At 42.2% G+C, this 22,867-nt stretch overlaps 2 protein-coding genes across 6 annotated transcripts in view; one reads left to right on the top strand and one right to left on the bottom strand.

Annotated features, from left to right (window-relative positions):
- mark4b (MAP/microtubule affinity-regulating kinase 4b) overlaps nt 1–16,709 on the top strand; it is a 53,932-nt gene extending 37,223 nt beyond the window's left edge. The window contains exons 15-18 of one of the 5 annotated variants that reach the window (XM_068712967.1): nt 3,313–3,591; nt 5,499–5,581; nt 10,585–10,621; nt 13,164–16,709. In XM_068712967.1, the coding sequence (XP_068569068.1) occupies nt 3,313–3,591; nt 5,499–5,581; nt 10,585–10,621; nt 13,164–13,497 (733 nt within the window). In that variant the 3' untranslated portion in view covers nt 13,498–16,709. Of the gene's footprint in view, nt 1–3,312; nt 3,592–5,498; nt 5,582–10,576 lie in introns of all 5 variants that reach the window. The other 4 variants (XM_068712988.1, XM_068712973.1, XM_068712980.1 and 1 more) reach the window with 4 other exon arrangements.
- A 325-nt stretch (nt 16,710–17,034) lies between these two features.
- Nucleotides 17,035–22,765, bottom strand: ckmb (creatine kinase, muscle b). Its single transcript, XM_068712956.1, has 9 exons — nt 22,695–22,765; nt 21,129–21,241; nt 20,453–20,549; nt 20,050–20,204; nt 19,709–19,841; nt 19,436–19,607; nt 18,802–18,925; nt 18,340–18,529; nt 17,035–17,540 (listed from the first exon to the last, which is right to left on the bottom strand). Exons 2-9 carry the CDS (start codon nt 21,219–21,221, stop codon nt 17,362–17,364), a joined length of 1,143 nt encoding a protein of 380 aa, XP_068569057.1. The 5' UTR covers nt 21,222–21,241; nt 22,695–22,765; the 3' UTR covers nt 17,035–17,361.
- Nucleotides 22,766–22,867: the final 102 nt, after the last annotated feature.

Below are 22,867 nucleotides of genomic sequence, written 5' to 3'. Positions count from 1 at the left end.
AATTCCTCGCAATCCGAGTCGCGTCACCACGGTATCATCAATGGTGATGGACAGGTCCCAGTGTGGGCAACCCTTCTCCGGGAGGAACATTAGCTCGGTTTTGTCCAGGTTGAGCTTGAGGTGGTGTGTCGTCATCCACGTCGAGATGTCAGCCTAGCACGCAGCGATGCGCGTCTCCACTTGGGTGTCACCGGGGGGAAATGACAAGACCAGCTGGGTGTCACCGGGGGGAAATGACAAGACCAGCTGGGTGTCATCGGCATAACAATGGTAGGAGAAGTCATGCAAGCGAATAACAGAACCCAGAGATGTTGTGTAGAGCGAGAAGAGAAGGAAGTCCAGGACTGAACCTTGTGGAACCCCTGTAGTCAACATGCGTTGTTCTGACACAGCCCCTCTACACGTCACCTGGTAGGATCGACCTGTCAGGTAGGATGCAAACAGGGAGAGTGCAGAGCCTGAGATGCCCATCCCTTCGAGGGTGGAGAGGAGGATTTGATGGTTCACAGTGTCAAACGCCCCAGACAGGTCCAGGAGAATCAGGACAGAGGAGAGAGAGTTAGCTCTCGCGGCGTGAAGCGACTCTGTCACCGCAAGGAGGGCCGTCTCTGTCGAGTGACCCACTTTGAACCTGGACTGGTGGGGGTCCAAAAGGCTGTTTTGGTGGAGATAGGAAGACAGTTGGTTAAAGACAGCACGTTCAAGTGTGTTGGATAGAAAGGGTAGAAGAGAAACCGGTTTGAAGTTCTTGACATCAGAGGGGTCGAGCGATGGTTTCGTCAGAAGGGGGGTGACTCTGGCAGTCTTGAAAGCCGTGGGAAAGCATCCTGAAACAAGAGATGTGTTGATGAGGTGGGTGAGGAAAGGAAGGAGTTCAGTCGCAATAGACTGAAGAAGAGGGGAAGGGATCAGGTCAAGGGAGCACGTGGTGGGGCGGTTAGATGTAACAAGGTTGAGGACCTCGTTAGGGGAGAGGGGAGCCAGATAGGGTAAGATGGGGCATGGAGAGGGGAGAGAGAGCTGTGGGGCAGGGCTGGACAGGGTGGAGAGGGAGAGGGTGGACAAGGACACTTAGAGAGGGAGGGAGAGGGTGGACAGGGAGAGAGGGGCTGAGAGAAATATAAACTACTGTACAATAAAACACCTTAAAACAAGAATCGCCAGATAAGTGATCCCAGTCTGGATCCTTTTTTAAGTTCTGGAAGAATTCCACATGTTGATCCCCCGGAACAGAAAAGGCTGTTTGTCCGAATGAGGATTTACGTAAGGGCATTTTAGAGTTCCCATTGGATGCTCTACGTGTCAATGAGTGCCTGATGCCTGATGCTGTTGTTATTTATAGAATCAAATTTAATAAGATGATTAATACCATTGTATATCATCATAAGAGACTTGGCTGCATTGTGACCAAGATGTTGCACAATAACTTAACTGTTTGCTGCATGAAGTTTTGAAGATTTGGAGTCTCTAATAAGTCCAAACGAATGCAACCCTGCTCACTCTTGTCATGTACTGTACATTCTTGTTGTATCTTCAGCTAGAAATGACTGAAACTGTTTTGAGCCATGTTTGAGTCCAGGTAAACAAATCAAAGTCTTGCTCTTGATAGTCTCAACCCTTCTATTCATGTAAATGATTTATACTCATAACTTTTACAAGCAGTGTGCTGCAACAGAGAAGGAAAAAAAACATTTGAAAGAATATAAATTTAAAATGGAAATCTCAGGAGTTCACTGTGAAAGTGAGTTGAACATCGTTAGTCTCTCTCTCGCCCTTTCTACACTCTCCTTCCCTCACTTTTGGACCGAGTCAGTCTCTCGTCTTCCTCCTTGTCTCCTCTCGCCATTTTTTTCCGGTCCTTACCTCTCAAGCCTCTCCACTCCCCCTGCAGTTAGCTTTAGCAGGCCGCTGGTTCACGCTGATGTGAAGCGATGTTGCTCTGCAGCGGCTGCGCTTCAACTTAACTTGTGTAATGGTTCTGCCCCACTTGAACATTGTGTGTGGGTGTTATCTAGAGCGTTATGAAAAGCAGCCTCGGGCCACCAGCCAGAGTCAGGTGTGTGTGTGTGTGTGTGTGTGTGTGTGTGTGTGTGTGTGTGTGTGTGTGTGTGTGTGTGTGTGTGTGTGTGTGTGTGTGTGTGTGTGTGTGTGTGTGTGTGTGGAATTGGACAAAAGTTGGGCGGGGGGGCATTTGGGTCAATTTTCCGAGATTAGGACTAACTGTTGTCATGGTTTGAAGAGCAGCCGGCCCGCTTTTTTTACGTTTCCTATCTGTGGGTGCTCAGTCTGAGGTAGTCTTAAATTACCTCAGTTTAAGACTATACAACTATTACAAAGCAAGTTAAAAGCAGTTGAATGTAATCTCAAATCATGCAAATGTATGTGGTCGGCAAAAAAAAAAAAGCAAAAGCCATATAGCCTTTTTTACAGGGTTTATTGAATTCATGATCAATCAGAAATCCAGAATGTAACGGCCTTCATGTTGTCTTTTCTTCTGGTTGTCTTTGGTAGTAAGCCTTACTTGACTTGGTATACTGTGAACATTTGTAAACAAAGGTAACATAAATAAGCCTCAAAGAATAAGCCTGGTAATATTTCATACTTTATTTATTGCGGACAAATCCAATTATAAAGACAAAAAACAAGAACTGATCAAACATGTGCTCATGTGATATCACTTATTCTTTTGTGCTACTGTTGTCTAAAACGATTAGTTTTTGTTGTTGTTGTAACACTGATTTAAACAGTATGCACTGCCTTACTGTGATGATGATGTAACTTGACAAAATGTAAAGTTAGGATTCCAAACTACAAAAAGATATGGAATGCTTTAGAAAATGTCAGAAGGTACTATAATGTGAGGTATATGTGATAACTACGACACCATGTGAGGGCCAGTGTATGAAGACAAGTTAGGAAGCCAGTGGAGCGGTGTAATATTCGGAGAAAACGTATAGTATTACATTTACGAGAAAAAAAAAGATATTTCCAAGATCTTTAATGTTGTTGTCTGAATAAACCCAATTCAAAGCAATGTCTCTTCCAAGTCCGTATGTTTATGATAATATGGTGACTCGGGCCTAAAATCACAAGTATGTCCTTGTTGCTAAATCACATTGAAAAGTATAACTTGATTTGGTCATGCACTGCAGGCATGAGGTGTGATGAGGTCGATCAAACCACATACAAAGTGAAGCAATAGGGTCCCTTAACAAAACAACACTTTTTTCCTACACAATTCCTTCACTTGCAAATTGAAATGATCTTGATAACAACTATCCACTCTTGTTTTCCCTCCTCCTCTCCCTCCAGTTCCTTATCCCACCGTCTGCCCCCCGCCTCCCCCTCGACCCACAGCATCGCCGGTGCCTCCGGGGCATCCTCCTCCTCCTTCACGCCCTCCTCCCGCCTCTCCAGGGGGTCCACGGTGAGGAGCACTTTCCACGGCGGGCAGATTCGAGACCGCCGTCCCCCCTCCCACGCTCCTCCGGCCTCCCCGACGCTGTCCCACGATGCCAGCCCGCTGCCACACGCCAGGACCCGGACTACGACCAACCTGCTAAGCAAACTCACCTCCAAGTTGACCCGCAGGTAAGCGGAAAAGCCGGGAGAAGGAGAAGGGGAGGAGAGTATAGAAGGAACAGGAATCGGTAGAATGATGACTACAAATTAACCTTTAACTGTAGGTTTTTTTTTTGCTCATTTAAACATTTATGAGTATTTCAAGGATTGTATGTGTTTGATGATTGCTGCTAACAATCCAAATGTGATAGCCTGTATGTTTACAGGCTTGTAACTGGACAGTGTAGCTCCTCATGAAACATGAAGATCATTGAGCTGACCTGGCTGCCTCTCACCTTCTGTTCCTTAACCAGTACTAACCTACCAGCCTTTCTTCTCTAATGATAAACCTTTACAGGCCTCAGACCTGGGTCTAATAGTGTTTGAACATGATTCCCTCTCTTTGTTTTACTCGCTTGCCACCTGCTCCCTACAACGTTTGCTTTTGAAATCTCGTTCCACAGGAAACGACAAATGTAGCCCTTATGAAATAGTAAATAAGTTATATGACGAGACATAGACTAAAGCCTTATTAAACGTCTAAAAAATGAAGAAAAAAATAAAATCAGGAGGAACTAACATTGGATAAAACCACAAATTGGGTCTTTCTTCATGTTGTTTCCTTAGCAACAGATACAAACAAGAGAGACAATTCATTTATGTATAGGAGATGCTATTTGCTAGGCAGCAGGGGGCAACTCCTCCGGTTTGCTAAAAAGAAGTCAGATTGTATAGAAGTCTATGAGAAAATGACTCTACTTCTCTCTTGATTTATTACCTCAGTAAACATTGTAAACATGAGTTTATGGTCTCAATCTCTAGTTTCAAGTCTTCTTCAAGACAGCATGATGTTCATTTAGTAAATGATGGTCCATTTAGAGTCAAATGGACCATAAAGCAGAGTAAGCCTTAGGGCGAGGCTACAGTATGATTGACAGGTTGCTGTTGCTACCAGAGACGTATACGGCGTCTCTACGCCACACCTCCGCATTTTAAATATGGTAACTTCCGTGACACGTCGTAGCTGAGACCGTTTGAATCAAGCGCAGACAAAATGATTTATTTGAATGAGGCTGGTGTTCTCTTTTAACACACTAATTTGTTCTTTCATAAGCGTTAGAAACAAGATGGCGACTGCCAAAATCCAAGTCGGTGATCAAAATGCCAAACTCAAGGCTTCATAATAGCAGTCCACAAACCAATGGGTGACGTCATGACAACTACGTCACCTTATTATATACAGTCTATGATTTTACTGTTTGCGAGCGTTTTAGTTTTTTGTCCTATTCTTGCGCAATTCTTTAGAGAATTAGCCCCGAATCAGTGGAAACAGAGCCGGCAAATGAGAATGCAAATTGGGAAGTGGATGGCAATGGATACAATGTTTCGTCCCACAGAAGTAGCAACAGTAATTGAAGGCCCTCCATCTAAATCCTTCACATGTATGCTGTTTGACATTATGTTCAATTCAAGTTAAAATAGGTCCAATCCTGCACTTTTCAGCTTCTGCTATCAACTGTTTTCCTGATGCAGTTAACCCCACCCAAGTGTTTCTCCAAACCGTAACCTGTGTGACCCAGGTCTGCTGGTCAGGTGGACATACTGTATGTCTGTCCCGGTCAGTTCTGCTGCTTATTGTTGCTTTATCTGTTGGTTTGTTTGATTCTTTAACAACTTTTTTGCTTTTCCTCACCAGTCACCTGCCAGTTTTCTATCCTTCTTTTTCCTGAACTACAGTACAGTTTGATTTGTACTTCTCTGCCTCTTCCACCTGTGCTTCTTACTGTCTTTTATTTCTATATTGTCCCCCCCCCCCCCCCTTCACTTCTCTTTTGTTAAATGTCGCTCTGACTTTCTGCTGTTGATTTTCCTGTTTTTTTTTTACCATTCCCCTCATCCTCTTTTCATCTCCTTCTCTTCTTCCTCTCTCCTCCTAGGGTCTCTCTTGACCCTTCTAAACGTCAGAGCTCAAACAAGTCCATGTCGGGCTGCACCCTCCCACAGGGGACAAAAACAGTTAGTAAGTCTTCCTTTCCCATGTTTTCTGGCTGCTTCTGTCTGTCTGACCGTCTGTCTGACCGTCTGCCTGCTTCTTGCCAGCGCCCTGTCATTCCCTTTACCCCTCATTCGCTGTCTGTCGCCGTTTGGAGTTTAGTTGTGCAAACATTTATCTGAGGAAAAGCTTCTCTACAGGCAGGGATTTTAATCAGCGGTTGAGTTGAGAGTGGGGCTCTGAAAAGTCCATCTGTACTGATGTGATCTGGGAAACCTAATTTTCTATATAAAGTATAAGTTAATTTTCTTCTTTCTTTGTTTACGTTTTACACATGAAGTTCTCAATAGTTTCTCTTCAAATGTGTGTTCCATCAAGCCTGAAAAGTTATGTTTGCTTGATTGAAAGGTGTCTTAATAGAAGCGGCCGATGTAAATAAAATCTTCTATCATAGTACATGTAATTCAATGTCACAGTATTAATATAATAATTTATAATATATATTTAAATATATTTATAATCTAGTGAAATAAATTAAATAGTTAGGAAATCAAGCAGGGTATCTGCAGCTCACAAAACAGTATTTTAATTTAAGCCATTTTTCAAGTCTCCTAAAAATAAAGGCCTTAGAACAGGAACAGCTTCTCCCTGGGGCCGCTTTTGACTAAAATGACAGGAGGCCAGCTGCCAGTTAATAAACAGCCCAGATCTTTGTTAGCAGTCCAGGATCCTCCCCTGGCAGTTCAAACTCTTATTAGTCGATCTTGATTCTTTTTTATGAACTCAGCCACCTTATTTACATTTGAAGTACAAAGAAAAAGTGACATTCTGAATACATTATATTTTCAATGTGAAATAAAAAATGGTCGGCGGGCCTCCCGGCACCTCGTCTTGAATATGCAAAAGTCTTGGTCTGTGGGAGTAAACAACAAGTTAGATTGTTGCGACAGTGGATTGTGTGCAGGAGTCTGTTCATGTTCACACCTGTAGCCCATTCTGTCACAGCCGCTAGCTACAGAAGCTAGGAAGCTCAGCATGTCACAATTTAGGAAAAACTAATGAATCCCTTTCAATTGATTGATTGATTCATCCATTTTCTGCCACTTATCCGGGTCCAGGCCGAGTTCATTGAATTAATTATATTGTTAGGAATTAGTGTTTTGTATTGCTGGTAAGTACCAAAATAAAGTATTGTATTAATGAATAATAATATAATATAATAATAATCAAATCTCTTCTCCATCTTTGTCCAGTATGGTTGTGAAACGGGTATTAAATTGCATCTTCTGTTGTATTCAAAAGGTCTTTAAAGATTTAACTCGGTGAACTCTCCAGAAACCCTGTCAAGGTTTTTCCTCAGGTTCATCTAAAAAAGATTGTAGTCCAACTACAATCTGATCATATAATCTATACGTTGAAGGGTTGACTACATTTAGGAGTCTAAATGTTAGAGCCTCGACTTGGAAACTTCAGCTCTGGCTCAGTTTAAACCCAGTTTATTGTGTGACCAAAATTCTTATCCCATCAAACTTGAGTTTTTGGGACTGTGGCCATCGAAATTTAATGCAGTTTACAAGACTGTTTCTTCCCGTAGAGCAGCTCTGTCTCAAAACTGTATGTTTATGTGACTACAACTCTAATCAGCAGCTGTCTCTCTGTCTGTCTGTGTCTGGACTGCTTGTGTCTCTGCTGGCTGAGCTTCATGCTGTAGCACTCACTGGAGACTTAAGGTGGCACCATTACCTGCTTAACACATAACTGTATTGTTTTTTCTGGGACAACAATGGGTGAAGTTGGATTTTAGAAGTGGGTGTTCTTTTTAGAATAAACACCCCAATGAAGATGTGCGTGTGTTTGCGTGTCGCCTCTGAGTTTATTACAACTCAACTGTACTCGTCTGAGTCATGTAATCAACACCACATGTTTGCCCATGCTGTTAACAGATGAGCAGGACTGTGGGATCCCTGTGAGCAGAGGATCCAGGGCACAGAGGGAAAGGGGGGGTAGGTGCTTTATTGGTGTTTGATACGAGCCAGAGGTAGAGGGGGTGAAGGATGAGGAGAGAGGGCGGTTCATTCGCTGTCTTTGAGGTCAAGACTTCATCACTACTGGTAATGTAGTGCGCATGACCGGGTCTGTTAAGGTTTTAGGAGCAAATATGTCTCATTCTTGTGTATCATTTGCCAAACATAGACATTCTAGCACCACTTCTACACATTTCCAGGTATCCAGTTTGATAGAAAATGTGTCAGTGATCTAAAACCTTTGAAAGTAGATGCAGTTATTGGTGTAAGTCTTTCTGAATCAAAGAGCAAAGGCTTCTTCCCGAAGCCCCGACATCAAAGCTGGGGTAGGAAACATTGGAGAGAAACTAGCAAGAGTACGCAAGATCAAAAAAATTATCCAACCGAAAAAGCCAGTCTCGCCAACTCTTTTGTGATGGAATTAGCAGTACTAACTCCAAAAGTCGGAATTGAAACTTTAGGCTTTCCTTCAAAGCTACTCCCCCAAAATTATCATTCTGAACGCAAACAACAAACTTGGCCATTGTTAGTTCTCACAGCTGAGGATTTAAGGCTTATTACAGTCCTGCGACAGCAACACATGCTACATATCTCTCTTTTTTTGTCGGAGCATTTGATATATTGATTTCAATAAATAAAACAACAAATGTTTCTAATATACATTACCTTCCCTCGCTGTAAACAGTCTTATAAGGGGGAAGGCTGTGGTCAAAGAAGCATGGACACCAGTGCTTTATACCAGTATTAAGACACTATAGAGTGCAGTGTAAGCACAAGATGTTATGTTTTAGTTTAGCTTCGCTGTTGCCATCACAATTTCTGGTGATGTCCACAGTCAAATGTCACAGAAAACCAAAAAACTGATAACTGAGGAAGGAGAGGGTTGAAAGAATGTGGACACTTCAAAAGGGTAAATTGTAATACTTCATGATAGAACCATTTCTTTATTGTGTGCGCACAATTCTTTTAAGACATTTTTCTCATATGCCTCCACTGTAGAATCAAAACCGGAGAAAAGTCTTGATGAATCACACAATTCCTTTTAAATGACCCTCCTCAAAATGTTTAATCTATAGTTGCAAAGATTCCTGTGTGGGTAAAGGTGCAGCGGGTAAAAAGAATGTAATCTGGGCCATTGTTCCTTTGAACCCTTGACATTATGAGCACGAGGTGTGCGTCCGAGCCCTCTGCAGGAGCAGAGTGCTCGTCAGAGGCCTGCACCAGTCATCCCGACTGACTGACCCCAACGTCACTGCCGTTTTAAATCAGGATTAGTTACGTAACCAGGATTTATCCCTCTCTTAAACGGGATCTTGTATAGCTCTCCCTCAAGATACAAAGCAGATTGTCCTGTCACACTGCCGCAAGCTTCTCCCGCTCTGTCACTTTCCACTCCTTATTCTCTCTCTCTCTCTCTTTCTCTCCCTCTCTCTCTCTTTCTTCCCCCCCTCAGATGTCAGCCTCAAGATTGCACAATCTGGCATCACATGCTGTACAGTTCATACACAGATAGTCGCTACCTCGATGCACAAGAGTCTGTCCATTCTGCCACTCCCACTGTTATTCTTCCATAAGGGTGTGATGCCACTTGTCTTGCTCAGGGTCACCTTGGCAACAGCCTGCGAGGGAAGGAGCAAGGTGTTACTCGCTCACTTTCTTTACCCAGTCGAGAGAAGCAAGGTCATTTAATCTAGATGGGAAACCTCCAGTTCTTCAGGTCCCAAAACATGTCCATCATTACTGTAGATGCAGTTATTGGTGTAAGTCTTTCTGAATCAAAGAGCAAAGACTTCTTCCCGAAGCCCCGACATCAAAGCTGGGGTAGGAAACATTGGAGAGAAACTAGCAAGAGTACGCAAGATAAAAAAAAATACAGTCCTGTGACAGCATTGTATTGGGGCAAATGTCCCCACCAAGAGTTGCTTGAATGAGGTTAACCCAACAGGAATTACCCTCCAGCTATTTGCTGGATAATTATTTCAATATAATCATTCATAAATGCTGAGGAGTATCCGAGTGATTATCTGTGTGGATTAGCAGGGATCACACATTTTAAACTTCTAAACATGTGTTTACATGTGAAGCCACAGCACCAGGGTGACATTAGAGTAGGTTTCATTTCTCTGTAAATCTATCAATGAAATATCGCTGCCGGCTCCACCAGGCCTCCCCAGTTCCTGGAATGGCGATCAGGTTGCCAGGACTAAAGCCCCGAGTTGACACATAGAAAAATAGCAACAGTAGCCCCCGGTGGCCGTGGAGGGGAAGTGCAGTAAGCCGCCTCAAACTCAATAGTACCTGGCAGCCTGTTGGGTGGAGACGTCCTGAAGATACTTTGATCTAAAGCCCCCTACAGCAGCCGTCATACTTCCGGTCGGGCAGCTCCTTCTGTGCGGTGACACGGTTGGCGGGTGTAGTTCGGTAGAAAGAAAATAGTTCTCTCATAAAACTGCTCACAAGGTCCGTGGATTATCTTGAGTAACCTGATCAGGGTTTCTGGAAAGAGACGTGTTTTTTTAGCACTTTGAGCACCACAAGCCGAGTGCTATACAGTCCCATCATGTTAGAGAGAAGGCGGACATCTCTACGGTCCGACATCTCAAATACTCTGCAACTCACACCAAAACCAATTTTTTTTTAGATTAGATTTGTATTTGTGTGACTCTGCAGCACACGCCGTGTTTTGTGTCTATTAGGACCTGGTTCTCCGCTCTGGATCCACTCCCTCTACATTTGTTTATCCCTCTCATTTGTTTTGTCGGCGGCTTTGACATGTTGTTGTTGTTGCACACTCATCCAATGTGTCAGTGTGGTGAGTGTAGGTTGGTGATGATCCATCTGTGACTTGAAAAAAACCAAGTTGTTGTGCTTGTGTGTTGTGGTTGATGTGGATTGACTGACATAGCCATGCAACAATTTGTAACACTTAAACAGGAAGTGGGGGGGAGGGCCATTTGGCCTATTGATTCCTAACGGATACGTTTGTCTTCCTCTTGAGGGTCACAGACGAACCTGAGAGAATCAGCAGATCTCCGGTCACAAGGTGAGCTCACATTTAAATTTTTTCCAACACTGACGACCAAAGTGCAACAACAGAACAATCTTACATTTCCTGTGTCAGCATTACAAGCAGCCTGCTTTCCATAATTTATCCACCAATTTCATGTGTACTTAAAGGACGTTTAAGCCTTTTAGTTTACTCTTCAAGATATAGAAAGAGAAGATATTGTTAAAAGAATAGTTAAACATTTTGAAAAGCGTTTATTTGCTGTCTCTGCTTATTTGTGTCTCTTATTCTTTCCAAGAAAGAGATGTTGTATCTTGCTTAATCCGTACCAAAACATGAGTATAAAAACAATAATTGTCTAATTTACGGGGGTTAGGTGCTGGATTAATTCTTGGCACATAAACCCCATAAAACAGCAAATTAAAATTGTTACACAAAGAAGACCTAAAGTGTTGATTAATGAGCATTATATTTGCTGGTAGGTGGATTTTGTTTCCTCAATACAGAGCCCGTTTTCAGTCTTTATGCTAAGCTAACTAGCTTCTTCTCCAGCTACATATTTACTGTACATACAGGTGTCGTCTATCAGCAAGAAAACTAATAAATGTGTAAAGCATATTTCCCAAAATGTTGAACTATGCCTTTAAGTTTCTGCATGACTGCTAGAGTGAAAGTGATTCAATTGTAGCTCTAAATAGTTTTCCTTTAGTCTAAAATGTATTTACAAAGATTTGTTGTATACACAGAACCGTTGTTTTTTCGGCTGTAAATGTGTTCATTCTTAGGTGTCACTGATGTTTTCTTCTGATCATCTTTTAAACATTAGAAGTCTACATGGAGTCAAATTGTTCCATGTGATCCACCATGGCTTCCAGCACAGATCCTGAATTATACTACTTTTTTGTTATAATGATTTTTTTTTTATTTAATGTTTCTCTTTGATGTGGTGAGGAAACAAGGAACTACAGTAAAGTGTAGATTTGTAAGCTTTAATGAAAGAATAAAGAAACAGATTATGAGTGTTAAACCTGTACGGAAGCCCTGAGAGGAAAGTGAGGAAAAAAAATGTATGATCCATTTTGTAAGTTTGATCTAAATTGTTTTCTCTGCTGTGTTTCCGACTTAAGAATAGATGAAAAACGACTCCTTTTTTATCTGTATAAAAGAAACTTCAACCAATAAAAGAAACTTGGCAGGTAGAAAGAAATTTGTTTGTTGTTGTAACACTTATTTTGGCCACAAGATGCTGAAATGCATCATTCCCCCATGTTTTAAGTAAAAGCATTCGTGCTTTCCTTAACAACAGAATAGCACCGGTTAAAATACATTTCGACCCAAAAGAAAGACATGACGGTAATGTTACATCACATCTGATGTACTATGTGTTTGGTGTGCATGGAGAAATGTATGAAAACATAAAGGCTTGTAGTCCTATTTAAAACATGGGGTAGTGGTGCACTTCAGTCTCTTGAGGTCAAAATAAGTATTACAACAACAAACATAATGATCCTGCCAAAAACTAAAAATCAGCATGCCTAAACTTTTTTTTAAATCTGTTTCACAGACATAAGAAAATAGATCCTGGCAAAACTTTTATTTTCCACTTGTTTCACAGATGAAAAACCTTAAATCATAAACACAAGGGAGAAAACACTTTGGATCAGACTCAGAAAACAGATCACCTGAATCTTTTTTTTCTCAGTTAATTAATAACTATGAAAAATACATAATTTTGACTTGCTGTCAGTTATCTGTCTTGTGCACTTCCACTCAGCTGCTTCAGCCCAGTATCAAGTTAACAGCAGGTAAAGCAGCAGCACCAGGCTAACACTAGCTAGCAGACTGTGGTGCTCCTTGTGGTAGATGATCCCTGCGGGTAGAACCGATGATTTAAAGAAAAGAAACAGAAAGTATAATAACTGTCATTGTGTCTATCAACAGCTCAGTCCCTGAAACTTTTTACCATCCTGGGATGTTGTGTGTTAGTTGGTGTTAAGTGTGATTTAAAGAATGTATCTGTGTAGTACTATATTAATTATATACATTTTATTATTAACTCATTAAAGAACAAAATAAATGTGTAAGCAGTGCCTCACAAGAGCAATTAACTTGAGGTGGGTTTGATTTGCATATCCCTTTGGTGTTGTACATTCATTGTATGAAAAAGACTATAAAATACACATTTACCAATCACCTAGATTGCTATATAGAGATATAAAAAAACAAAAATGTATGATATTAATTTTTTTTCTTCTCCTCCCGCTTTCCCCAACCACTCATGCATTCACATTCATACAACCATACTTTCATTTGCCTACACTTCCATCACACATTCATTTCATTTAAACTTAAAACCCTGGTTATTCACTCCCATTTATCCTTAAATCCATGCTCCTTCATTCATATCACACCTCTCCTCCTCCTTTATTTCTGCTATCCACACCTCTTTAACTCCTCCAACCCTCCTGCTGTAAACATCCATTTTCAACCTTGCCCCGCCATTTTTGTTTCAAATCTTCCTACATTTCCCTCTACCATCCTCTATTCGCACCGCCCCTACTCTTCCTCCCCTTTCCAGTCGCCATCTATCTGGGCATCAGAAAGCGGCCGAGCCCCGGACCCCCCGATGCGGCTGGGATGTGAGGGTGCGGAGCCCCCGCGACCCGGCCGAGGTGGTGCTAGCGCTGCGCGAGGCGGCGCAGGGCTGCGGCTGCCAGGTCCACCTGGCCGGGCCTTTCCTCCTGTCCTGCACCCACGGAGCGGCCGGTGCCCGCGTGGCCTTCGAAGCCGAGGTCTGCCAGCTGCCCAGCGGGCTGGGCCAGAGCAGCGGTGTGAGGTTCAAGCGCCTGTGGGGGGCGCCGTTGGCCTTTAGAGACATCGCCACCAAAGTGTCCAAGGAGCTCGAGCTCTGAGGGAAACAGGAGGTGGGGTGGATTGATAACCCACAGGACAGGATGATAAATGAGGAGGAGGAGGAGAAGGAGGAACAATGAGGAAGACACCACTGCCTCCTCCCACTCCTCTTCCTCCCTGGGCTCCACCTCATTCCGATGCGGCTCGCGATGCCTTGCCTCCGCCAAAGACCCTCTTCTTCTGATGCCACCAATCACAGCCAGATAAAGCGGACGCACAGACACGGATAGACCGCCGTCGGCAGACTTGATGATGACCCTTGACCGTGGAGCTGTCAGTGACCTACGACCCCTGCTTGAAACGCACCACCACCTCCATAATATGTGAGCCCATGCAGGTTGTTTTATTTTAATTTTTTTCATGACTTCATGTTTGATGATAAGGATGGTGTTGCTGAGAATGATGGAGATCGATAATTTCTTGTTGTTGTTGACATTGTTATTCCTATTGTATCATATTTGTTGTCATCATTCCTTTTTAAAGAGCTGCTATTTAAAGTTTAAATTTTTTGTTTGTTTATGGAGTTTATTTTCTCTCTTTAATGCTTTTAAAAATGGGTCAGAGAATGACATCTGTCGTCATCCTCTGACGCAGACGTCACATATTTCAGAAGTGAGGTTGCAGTCTGACCTCCGGCCTCTAGAGGGAGACGTGCAGAAATGCAGAGACTTGTGACAGACTGAATGAAGCATCGCGGCCTTTCTGCCCATCCATCGATAATCGCCCTTTGACTGCTCAGCTGGGTATTTGATGTTTGTACCATTTCTGGTAAAATGTTGCCTCTCTGCCTGCTGTCCATACTGAATTCTCTGCTGTGTATGGACAGCTGGCAGGTGAGCAGCTTACGGAGGAGCAAAGCTGCCTAATAATGCAGGACCCAGCTGACATGTTGTAAGTGATAACCTGATCATTTGAGCTGATGCTCTGATCCTTACATATAATCTACTTTGCCCCAATATTTGTACCATGCTACCTTTTTATCAAACAAGCAAAAGTCCTCTGTTTTCTTTAATCACATAAGATTTTGTTGGTTTGAAGTGCAAAGTAGGATTTATTTCTATGAAAAAACTAGATCCCCAACAGGAACCGTGATTTGTGTTTTTATAACGCAATAGCATGCCTCAGCTGGATTTTCCGATCTCAAAGTGGATGTACGCTGAAAAATAAAAAACCGCCCTTTTACATTATTTTCCAATCAGCTGGTTTAGTCTATTTAGATGATTTAAAAAAAGCAGGCTTTGTCAGCCAATCAGAATGCCTTATTCTGAGACCAATAGGAGCTGTTATAACTAATATTTCAATTAAATATAATCAGTTTAACATTTAACAAAACTACACGTTTTACCTATGGCAAAATGAAGCACATATCGTATGCTCTCTCTGAGCGCCCAGACAATTTATAAGAATAAATCTGTGCCACAAATGGTTAAAAATCTTTTTAAAAGCTCGACAAACCAACCGTTGTATTGATTCCTGGTCAAATACAGTAGCATGGCTTTCTTTTGACTAGTCACAGTTTTTATTTGATGTGATGGAAATTTAACACTATATGATACCAAAAAAAAATTAAAAATGTAAATCTTCGCTCTTTTTCCTGCGAGGCTGCAGACATAGTTCAGAAAGCCGATCCAACATGAAGCTAAGCATAGGCATCCACAGATTTGAACCCCAGTTCAGGACGAGTATATTTTAATAGATCACCTTTGTTTATAATTTGATCTCTTCTTCAAACCACACACTTGATTACTGTAGCTCATACTGGTTTAGAGTAAATGGAGGCGATGGGGCTTTTACTGGTAGCACTTAACAATATCTCAGTCTGTCAGAACGCCACCACCATCGCTTTGCCTCAAATGTAGTGCAATACAGCCACAAAGCCAAGAACCTAGACTTGAATAAACATAGACTCAATAGGGCGCCTTGTTTGATTTATTTTTTATAATGCTGATATGTTCTTAAAATTCATTGAGCACTTTTTTCCCTCACTTTCTAGCCAGGAAATGCATTGTACTGTACTGGCAGAGTTTTTAATTAATCTGTATTTTTCTTTTGTAAATTGTTATAAAATAACTGTCTCACACATTCACACTGAAGTGAATAATTGACATTCTGAATGCCCTTCTATCCTTTACACACACATGTACCTCTCGTCATCATTCACTTCCTTCAGTGAAACGATGGCTTCGGGTGTCCAAAGTTATATTGAAGTTACTACAAGGAATATCCGCCTTCACCGATGGTCTAGCTTACTTATGTTGGTCATATAGAGGCATCAGTATTGGTCATGAAACAGTCTCGACCAGTTAAAAGTTGTAGTAACTATAAGGAAATAGGGGTTGCAAAAAAATTTTAAATGGCGACTTGTCTCAATAACATTTAGTAAATTGTAACAGTTTTATTTCGTCCAACATTACATTTATTTTGAGTTCTTAACCCAAGCAACACTTTTGATACTCAAACTGTAGACATTTCCCTCAGTCGACCAACCAGGATGCAGCACTGCTGAGACGTGTTTGACTGTTGACCAATCAGATTCCAGTATTACTGTAAGAGGTGTACGACTGTTATCCAATCGGACCCCTGCCTCATTAAGCCACTGTACAACGCAAAGCGGTTTAAGATGAGACATTGAATGACCTTTTGAGAAATGTTCTTTTATTAAAAACACTTTGCTGCTCATTACGGAACAAACCTACCAAGATTCGGCAAAAATACAGAGTGCCCAATTGATCATATATTGACCGACTACGACTGAATCCAAAGGTGGTTGCACTTGTATTGTAACTCTATAAAGTCAAGCAATTATAACTCGTACTTGCAACATCTAACAAAACACTGATGCATAAAAAGAAAAGTTTCATGATACAGCAGATTGTTACAAGTTGTAAAGTCGACCTGTTAATTGGGAGATTTCAGCCTCAGCAGGTATCCACCACTGTCTGAAAATGTGAAGCTGTTTTTTTAGGGCTATTTTTGCATATTTTTGTGTGTGTGTGTACAACTGGGCCTCACTCTCTGAACCTGTTCTGTAGATACAGTTAGGGCCATGCTTTAAGGCTACAGTTCTGTTGTATAGTGTGTTTGAAGCTGTCACTGTTATCAAGAAAACGTAACTTATGGGGTGATATTACGGAAATGATCGACCTGCAATCCTGCATGTCTCCTAGGAAATAATGTGTGACACAAAAATAAAGACTTTCAACCTCTTTCATATTTTGTGTATTTTGTTTTCTCAGAAATGGATTTTATTTCTTCAATTTGGTGTGTGTGTGTGTGTGTGTGTGTGTGTGTGTGTGTGTGTGTGTGTGTGTGTGTGTGTGTGTGTGTGTGTGTGTGTGTGTGTGTGTGTGTGTGTGTGTGTGGACCACAAGTTTTAGATGATCAAAGTGAGGACATTTTTGCCGGTTCTTTATTTTTAAGGATTTTGTTTGCTTGTGCCAGTATTAAAATGTATCAGTAGCACATATCCCTATCAATCTGATATGAGTAGTTGCAAAAGATCCATGTGTGTTTCCCATAAAGACAACATGAGAGAGTTTTGATTGTTACATGGGGCATACTTTATTGTCCTGTTATATTTTACAACCAAAAAAACATTTTCTTTCAGTGCATAGCCATTCCAGACTATGCACGGATTGATCCCAGGATGTTACAGAGAAGATGGGGAGCGATGCGATTAAAGTGACAAGAAGAAAGGAAGGAGCAGAGAGAAAAGTGGAGTGTCTTCTTGAAGGAAAGAAGTGAGTAGAAAGTAGCCAGTTGGCCGAAACCAGTCAAATAACTTTACAACAAGGCTACCTGTTCATTTTTTTTCATGTAAAAAAAACAAACGCAGTCATTCAGTCAATGCTTGTCTGTCCACTTTACTTCTGGGCTGGGATCATGCCATCAATAGACTCTCCCTTCTCAAGCTTCTTCTCCATCTCAACCATCAGCTTGACACCGTCAACCACCAGCTGGACCTGATCCACCTCGGAGGAGCCCAGACGGTCAGCGTTGGAGATATCGAACACACCACCCACGGAGGCTGTGTCCACACCACCTAGAGGGAAGAGTAGGGGAGAAAAATGAGTCCTCTTTCTACCTCCAGCACTCTCACACCCTCCTCCCTGAGACTGATGTGACGTTGAGGATAAAAGCTACATGTGTGGAGTTGGCTGAATATTGCTGCCTGACTAACTCGAGCTTAGCAAGACTGTTTCTTCTATTAACTAAATGTATGTTCAACAAAAGTTACTCCCTTACAGTTACTCCAATAGTCACAGTGAGACTGCAGAAAAACAATTCAAGTACTTCCTGAAGATTCCTCTCTCTAGATATTTCGGAGAAAATTAGGCACTAAGTAAGAGGGCGGTATGATATTAATGCTCCCAACCAAAACAAATGGAGCAAATATTACAAAATAATATATTTTTTTTAAAATTATAAAAATTGCAGTGTGTAGGATTTGGCGGCATTTAGTAGCAAGATTGCGGAAGTGTGTAGGAGAACTACGGTGGCTGGCGTAAAATTGTGAATGGCCCTTTCCAGAGCCACAGTTTGGTTTGTCTGTTCTAAGATACCATAGAAACTTGCTAAAGTTAATGTCAAGAATTAAAAATCGTGTTTCTGTTAATGTTTTGAGTAACTTCTCTTGATCTTAATCTGTGTATTTTTATTTCCAGCACATTTCCTAATATTTGCTAATAAATGCAAATTTTGACGTTAATTCTTTACCTCGCCCCATCCAGCTGCGTTATGTTTAATTAAAGCTGCAGCATTTGGGGCTCCTCTGAAAATTCTAACTTCTAACTAACTTTCTTTATCCTTTTTTTTTTTTTTTTTTTTTTTTTTTAATATACCTGTGCCACGTTTCTGCAGACGCAGCCTGGTCAGGATCTCTTCGAACTTGGCATGTGTGCTGAGCTTGGGCAGCTTGACGTGCACACCACCGCGCAGGCCAGTTCCCAGGTTGGAGGGGCAGGTCAGGATGTAGCCCAGATGCTCATTCCAACTGAAGCCGTGGTTGTGCTTCTTGAAAATCTCCTCAATCTGAGCAGTGATGAGGAAAGTGAAATAAATAATGCATGGTGTTTAAAATATAACTAGACGGATGTAACTAAATGCTAACCAGATCTATTTGTTAATAATAAAGACATTCATTAATAGTCCTTAAGTTGTTTTACAGACATGAAATGTTTATTTTAAAGGTTTGATAATTCCACCATGTACATAATTACAGCACAGAGAAAATATTCATAGGAATTTGTTTTGCACATGAGAGTGTGTCAACATAAATGCATTTAGATGTTTTTGTGTTTTACCTTCTTCAGGCCAACGCAGAAGCGTCTGAAGACCTCCTTCATGTTGCCTCCCAGCTGCATGGAGATCACACGCAAGTGATCCTCCTCGTTCACCCAGACCAGGAAGGTCTTGTTGTCATTGTGCCTGGAAGACGAATGTCCAGGTCAGTTTCACATGATTTGCATACAGGACAAAATGTTTGTGAGCCAGTAATTTGATACAATTTGAACAATGTTGCATGAGTATGATTTGAAGTGTTTCTCAAAGCTGAGCTGTGGATTTATTTTGTAGGATGTCAAGCCACTGTAAGGGGCCGTGTATGCTGCAGCTGTGCACACTGTGCTTTGGTATTCATGACACACTTTGACAGATGTTTGAAAACAGGAATAATCAGGATTTTCATATTAGGGCTGCTGGAGAAAGAGACAGATGGTGGAAGTCCTAAAGTTTGGCTTAGGAAGATGGGAGACTTAAGCTCAGAGGGTGTTTAGCGAGTGTGTATTGACGCGTTTGTATGGGCACATCAAATCTGCTCTCACTGTTGATCATAGCACATATCTGATCATCTGTTTGCTTTCTAAACTAGGGGAATACCAATAAAGTCGTATATGTGTATCCATTTTCTATTTAATTTCCATTCTGTGTGTCGCTCACCAGATGCCTCTGCCGTCGGGCCAGTCACGGGCCATGCCAGCACAGGTCAGCAGGGGGGACACGGGCTTGTCGAACAGGAAGTGATCATTGATCAGCTGATCCTGCTCGGCGTCGGTCATGCCGTTCAGGGGGTAGTACTTTCCCTTGAACTCACCATCCAGACTGGCCAGGGCTGAAAGGAAAATGAACAGAGTCCGTCTCTGATAAGTATATCTTGCGTTCTACAAACCATCGTGTTGACTCATAGATTGTTGTCATCAGGTTGACACTCACCCTCAATGGACAGCTTCTCAATGCCTCTGCGCTCTCCACGGCTGTTGTGGGGGGGCAGAGTGAATCCCTTGATGCTGCGGCCGGTACGAACGCGGCTGGACAGCACGTAGTTGGGGTCCAGGTCGTCACCACCCTGAGGGAAGAAGGCAGGACAGAAAAACACAACAGAACCATCAGTTTTTGATGTCTTATTTTAAAACTGAGTTGCTTCACATATGAGGAGTTGGGCTGAGTTTTATAAAAGTTTAGGAGTGGATAAATGGTTTACTTATTTACTCCCTCTCCTTCTTAAAGCTGTGCTGATCTAAAACAATACCGTCCTGCAGGTCTCCACCGCTCACCTTCAGGTTCTCAAAGTTCAAGTCGGTCTTGTGCTTGTCGGTGGGCTTGTACCCGCCATGACGGTCGGAGATGATGGGGTCCAGCAGATCCTTGAAGACCTCATAGCACTCCTCATCACCAGCAACGCAACCCACGGTCATGATGAAGGGGTGACCTTTGGGACAAGGGGGAGGATGGGGAAGTTGGTAACATTGCTAGTTCAACTTTGAATATCATGTGGAGGGATACTGATAGGTCCTCTTATGCCTGTACCACCATGTGACAGGTTTAGCGGCAATCCATAATCATAACATAATCATTTCTCATATTTGGCTACATATAGTGCTTGCTTTGGTTAAGGTATGTCCAACCCTATCTTTGCTGGTGTGTTAGTCTCTGTGCTGATGACTTGCTCCTTCTTACCAGGATTGTCAACACCAGTCTGGATGACGTCATCTACTGTGAAGCCGCTGGGAGTGGACTTTCCCCTCAGCTTGCCGTAGATGTCCTTGGTCAGCACCTACAACAGATGACACCCAGGTCAGTGATAATACTGTCATGTGATTTCCTTTTAGTAGTATTAGTTCATTTTAGTATCTTAGCACTCAAAAAACCTTCTGGTTCTAATAGCAACAATTAAAACATTTGGATTTTATGTAACTTGTCTCTTCTCTTTATTACTAGTAATAAAGCACACACCCCATGGGCTGGCAATCGTTTATAAGGAAAACCAAAGCAATCTAATTTAAAGAGTTTTGCTACCTACCATCTACAGTACTTCGTAAGCTTGGCCACATGATCATGTAGAGACTTGTCATTGGGCAACATCAACATACGTATTACCCAGCAAACATCTTTGCAAATCTGTATATGCGAGATGTTCTTTGACCATAGGCCCATTTCCAAGGTTGCTATCTGCAGTTAATGGGGGATTCAAGTTGTTGTTGTTGGGGGGGCTTGCTCTCTCTATGCACCCCCCACCCTCACCCCCACAGGTTCCAGTGCACTGCATGGGCTGTCTATATTTATGCCACTGGTGCAGGATGTGTGTTTTGGGTGAGTGGCCATGGATAGACAATGTCAGAGTAGGATTTTGTACCTTGGCCATGTGGTTGTTGTGCAGGGACAGATCGGGGAACTCCTCGTCCACCGAGAACTTCATTTTGAGGTCATTATGACAGTTCTTTGCCATGGCTGCGATTCTTACTCCACCTGGGAAGAAATGAGAAAAAGAGGAGGTATTTTTTTAGAATCTGCAATGCTTGTAAGACTCATTTGGTGCGATTGCAATATATAAGAGAGGAGAGTTTGGAGTTGTTTTACAGACTCAGGTCTATTCAGGCACTTTTTTCCTAATTGTTTTAATTTAGAAGAACATTATAGAAGCAGCCCTGAAAGTGTGTGTGTGGGGGGGGTTATAGTTTTACAAGCTACAAGATGTATTTATGAAAATGATTTGTCTTTGTTGCAGTGATGTGACAAAGCAGCCTGAGACACAAACATAGTGAATACCATATTTCTTATCTGGTAATTCTCCAAGTTTTTCAAGTGCCTTCTCTATGAGTCCTCTGGTGAAGAGGAGACACCGTCTCATTCCGTTTTCTTGTCTTTCTTTCTTACTTTTTTCTTTCACTGTCTCTTTCACTTTTCTTTGTTATCCTCCTCTCTCTCTCTCTCTCTCTCTCTCTCTCTGCCTCTCTCTCTCTCTCTCTCTCTCTCTCTCTCTCTGCCTCTCTCTCTCTCTCTCTCTCTCTCTCTCTCTCTCTCTCTCTCTCTCTCTCTCTGTCTCTGTCAGCTGCTCTCTTTACATGCTTTCCTCCCAGCTGTCATGCCTCTCTGACTGTCTCACCACCTGTCTCCCCCCTCACAGCAGAAGATTATAAATAGCGTGGCTGTGCCCCCTCTTGTCTTGCACCCCTCCCATGTCACATTAGGATGAATGATTTTCTCTTCTCTCTCTCACTCCATTCAGCCTCAGACTAATGCAAACTTCCTCGAGCAATGCTGCAATACATACAGTAGGTAGCAGAAAAAGTGCTTTAGTACCAGAAGCAATAAAACATTTAACGTTCTCAGTCTCTTCATACTATATCTATTACAAGCCAATCTCTCTCTCCATCAGACAGAGTTCTGTAAGTTTAGTTGAGGTGCAGTTGATTGATGACACCTGGTGCACTGAAAGGTCAAAGCATTGCTTGCCTCACTGATAGCCCCACAACACCCATGACTAAATCAAGCATCCTAAACTATTCAAGGACGCACTTCAAGTCTGCCCTGCTGGCGTCAGCAACAGGTGATGGTTGCAACTTTTTTCAGTGACACCTCACTGCATACCAGTGCTACCCATGTCCAAGAAAACCAAGAGCTTCAAGAGAAGTTTCACTACAATGTGCACTGATAGAGAACGATCAGAGGAGATTTTAGTAGTTTCCATTCCATCCACACAAAAAATGCGTGGAGACAAAAAAAACTTTACATGGCTCCAGTTGAGGAATCTGTCTGACAGATATTTGGTTCAAAATGTTTCCCTCTCTTAGAACGATTTGGTTTTTGGGCTAAGAGAGAGGTGTCTGTCCATATTGATATAGAAAAATCCCTACAATCGTTCCCTTTGGATTTATGAAAAAGCCTGACTAAGCATTGATTAGCTTTTCTTTTTTTTTACCTGCTTAGGAGAAAAGAAAGAGGTAACAAATCCTGGGATCAGATCCTGTCCACCGAATGTAGGGGTTGCCCAACTCTGCCAGATGATGGGCTTAAGTATTTATACCTAGACCTCTGTCCCTATTGGCTGACTAGACTCGGGGTCCCCTCGTTTGATTGGTCGCAGGGGGTCTT

This window comes from Cebidichthys violaceus, unplaced genomic scaffold (assembly GCF_023349555.1).
Source record: "Cebidichthys violaceus isolate CVI_PGR_0920_01 unplaced genomic scaffold, fCebVio1.0.p SCAF_1, whole genome shotgun sequence".
Lineage (NCBI taxonomy): Eukaryota > Metazoa > Chordata > Actinopteri > Perciformes > Stichaeidae > Cebidichthys > Cebidichthys violaceus.
The sequence above is the reverse complement of the archived record's forward strand: the minus strand, read 5'-3'. Positions and strand labels throughout refer to the sequence as shown.

Bases quoted from the DNA above. Each gene is read 5' to 3' on its own strand.
- ckmb (XM_068712956.1), bottom strand. From the start codon at position 21,221: ATGGCAAAGAACTGTCATAATGACCTCAAAATGAAGTTCTCGGTGGAC. The intron at 20,550-21,128 runs GTACAAAATCCT...CATCTGTTGTAG, and splicing joins ACAACAACCACATGGCCAAG to GTGCTGACCAAGGACATCTA. The intron at 19,842-20,049 runs GTGAGCGGTGGA...TTCTTCCCTCAG, and splicing joins TGAACTTTGAGAACCTGAAG to GGTGGTGACGACCTGGACCC.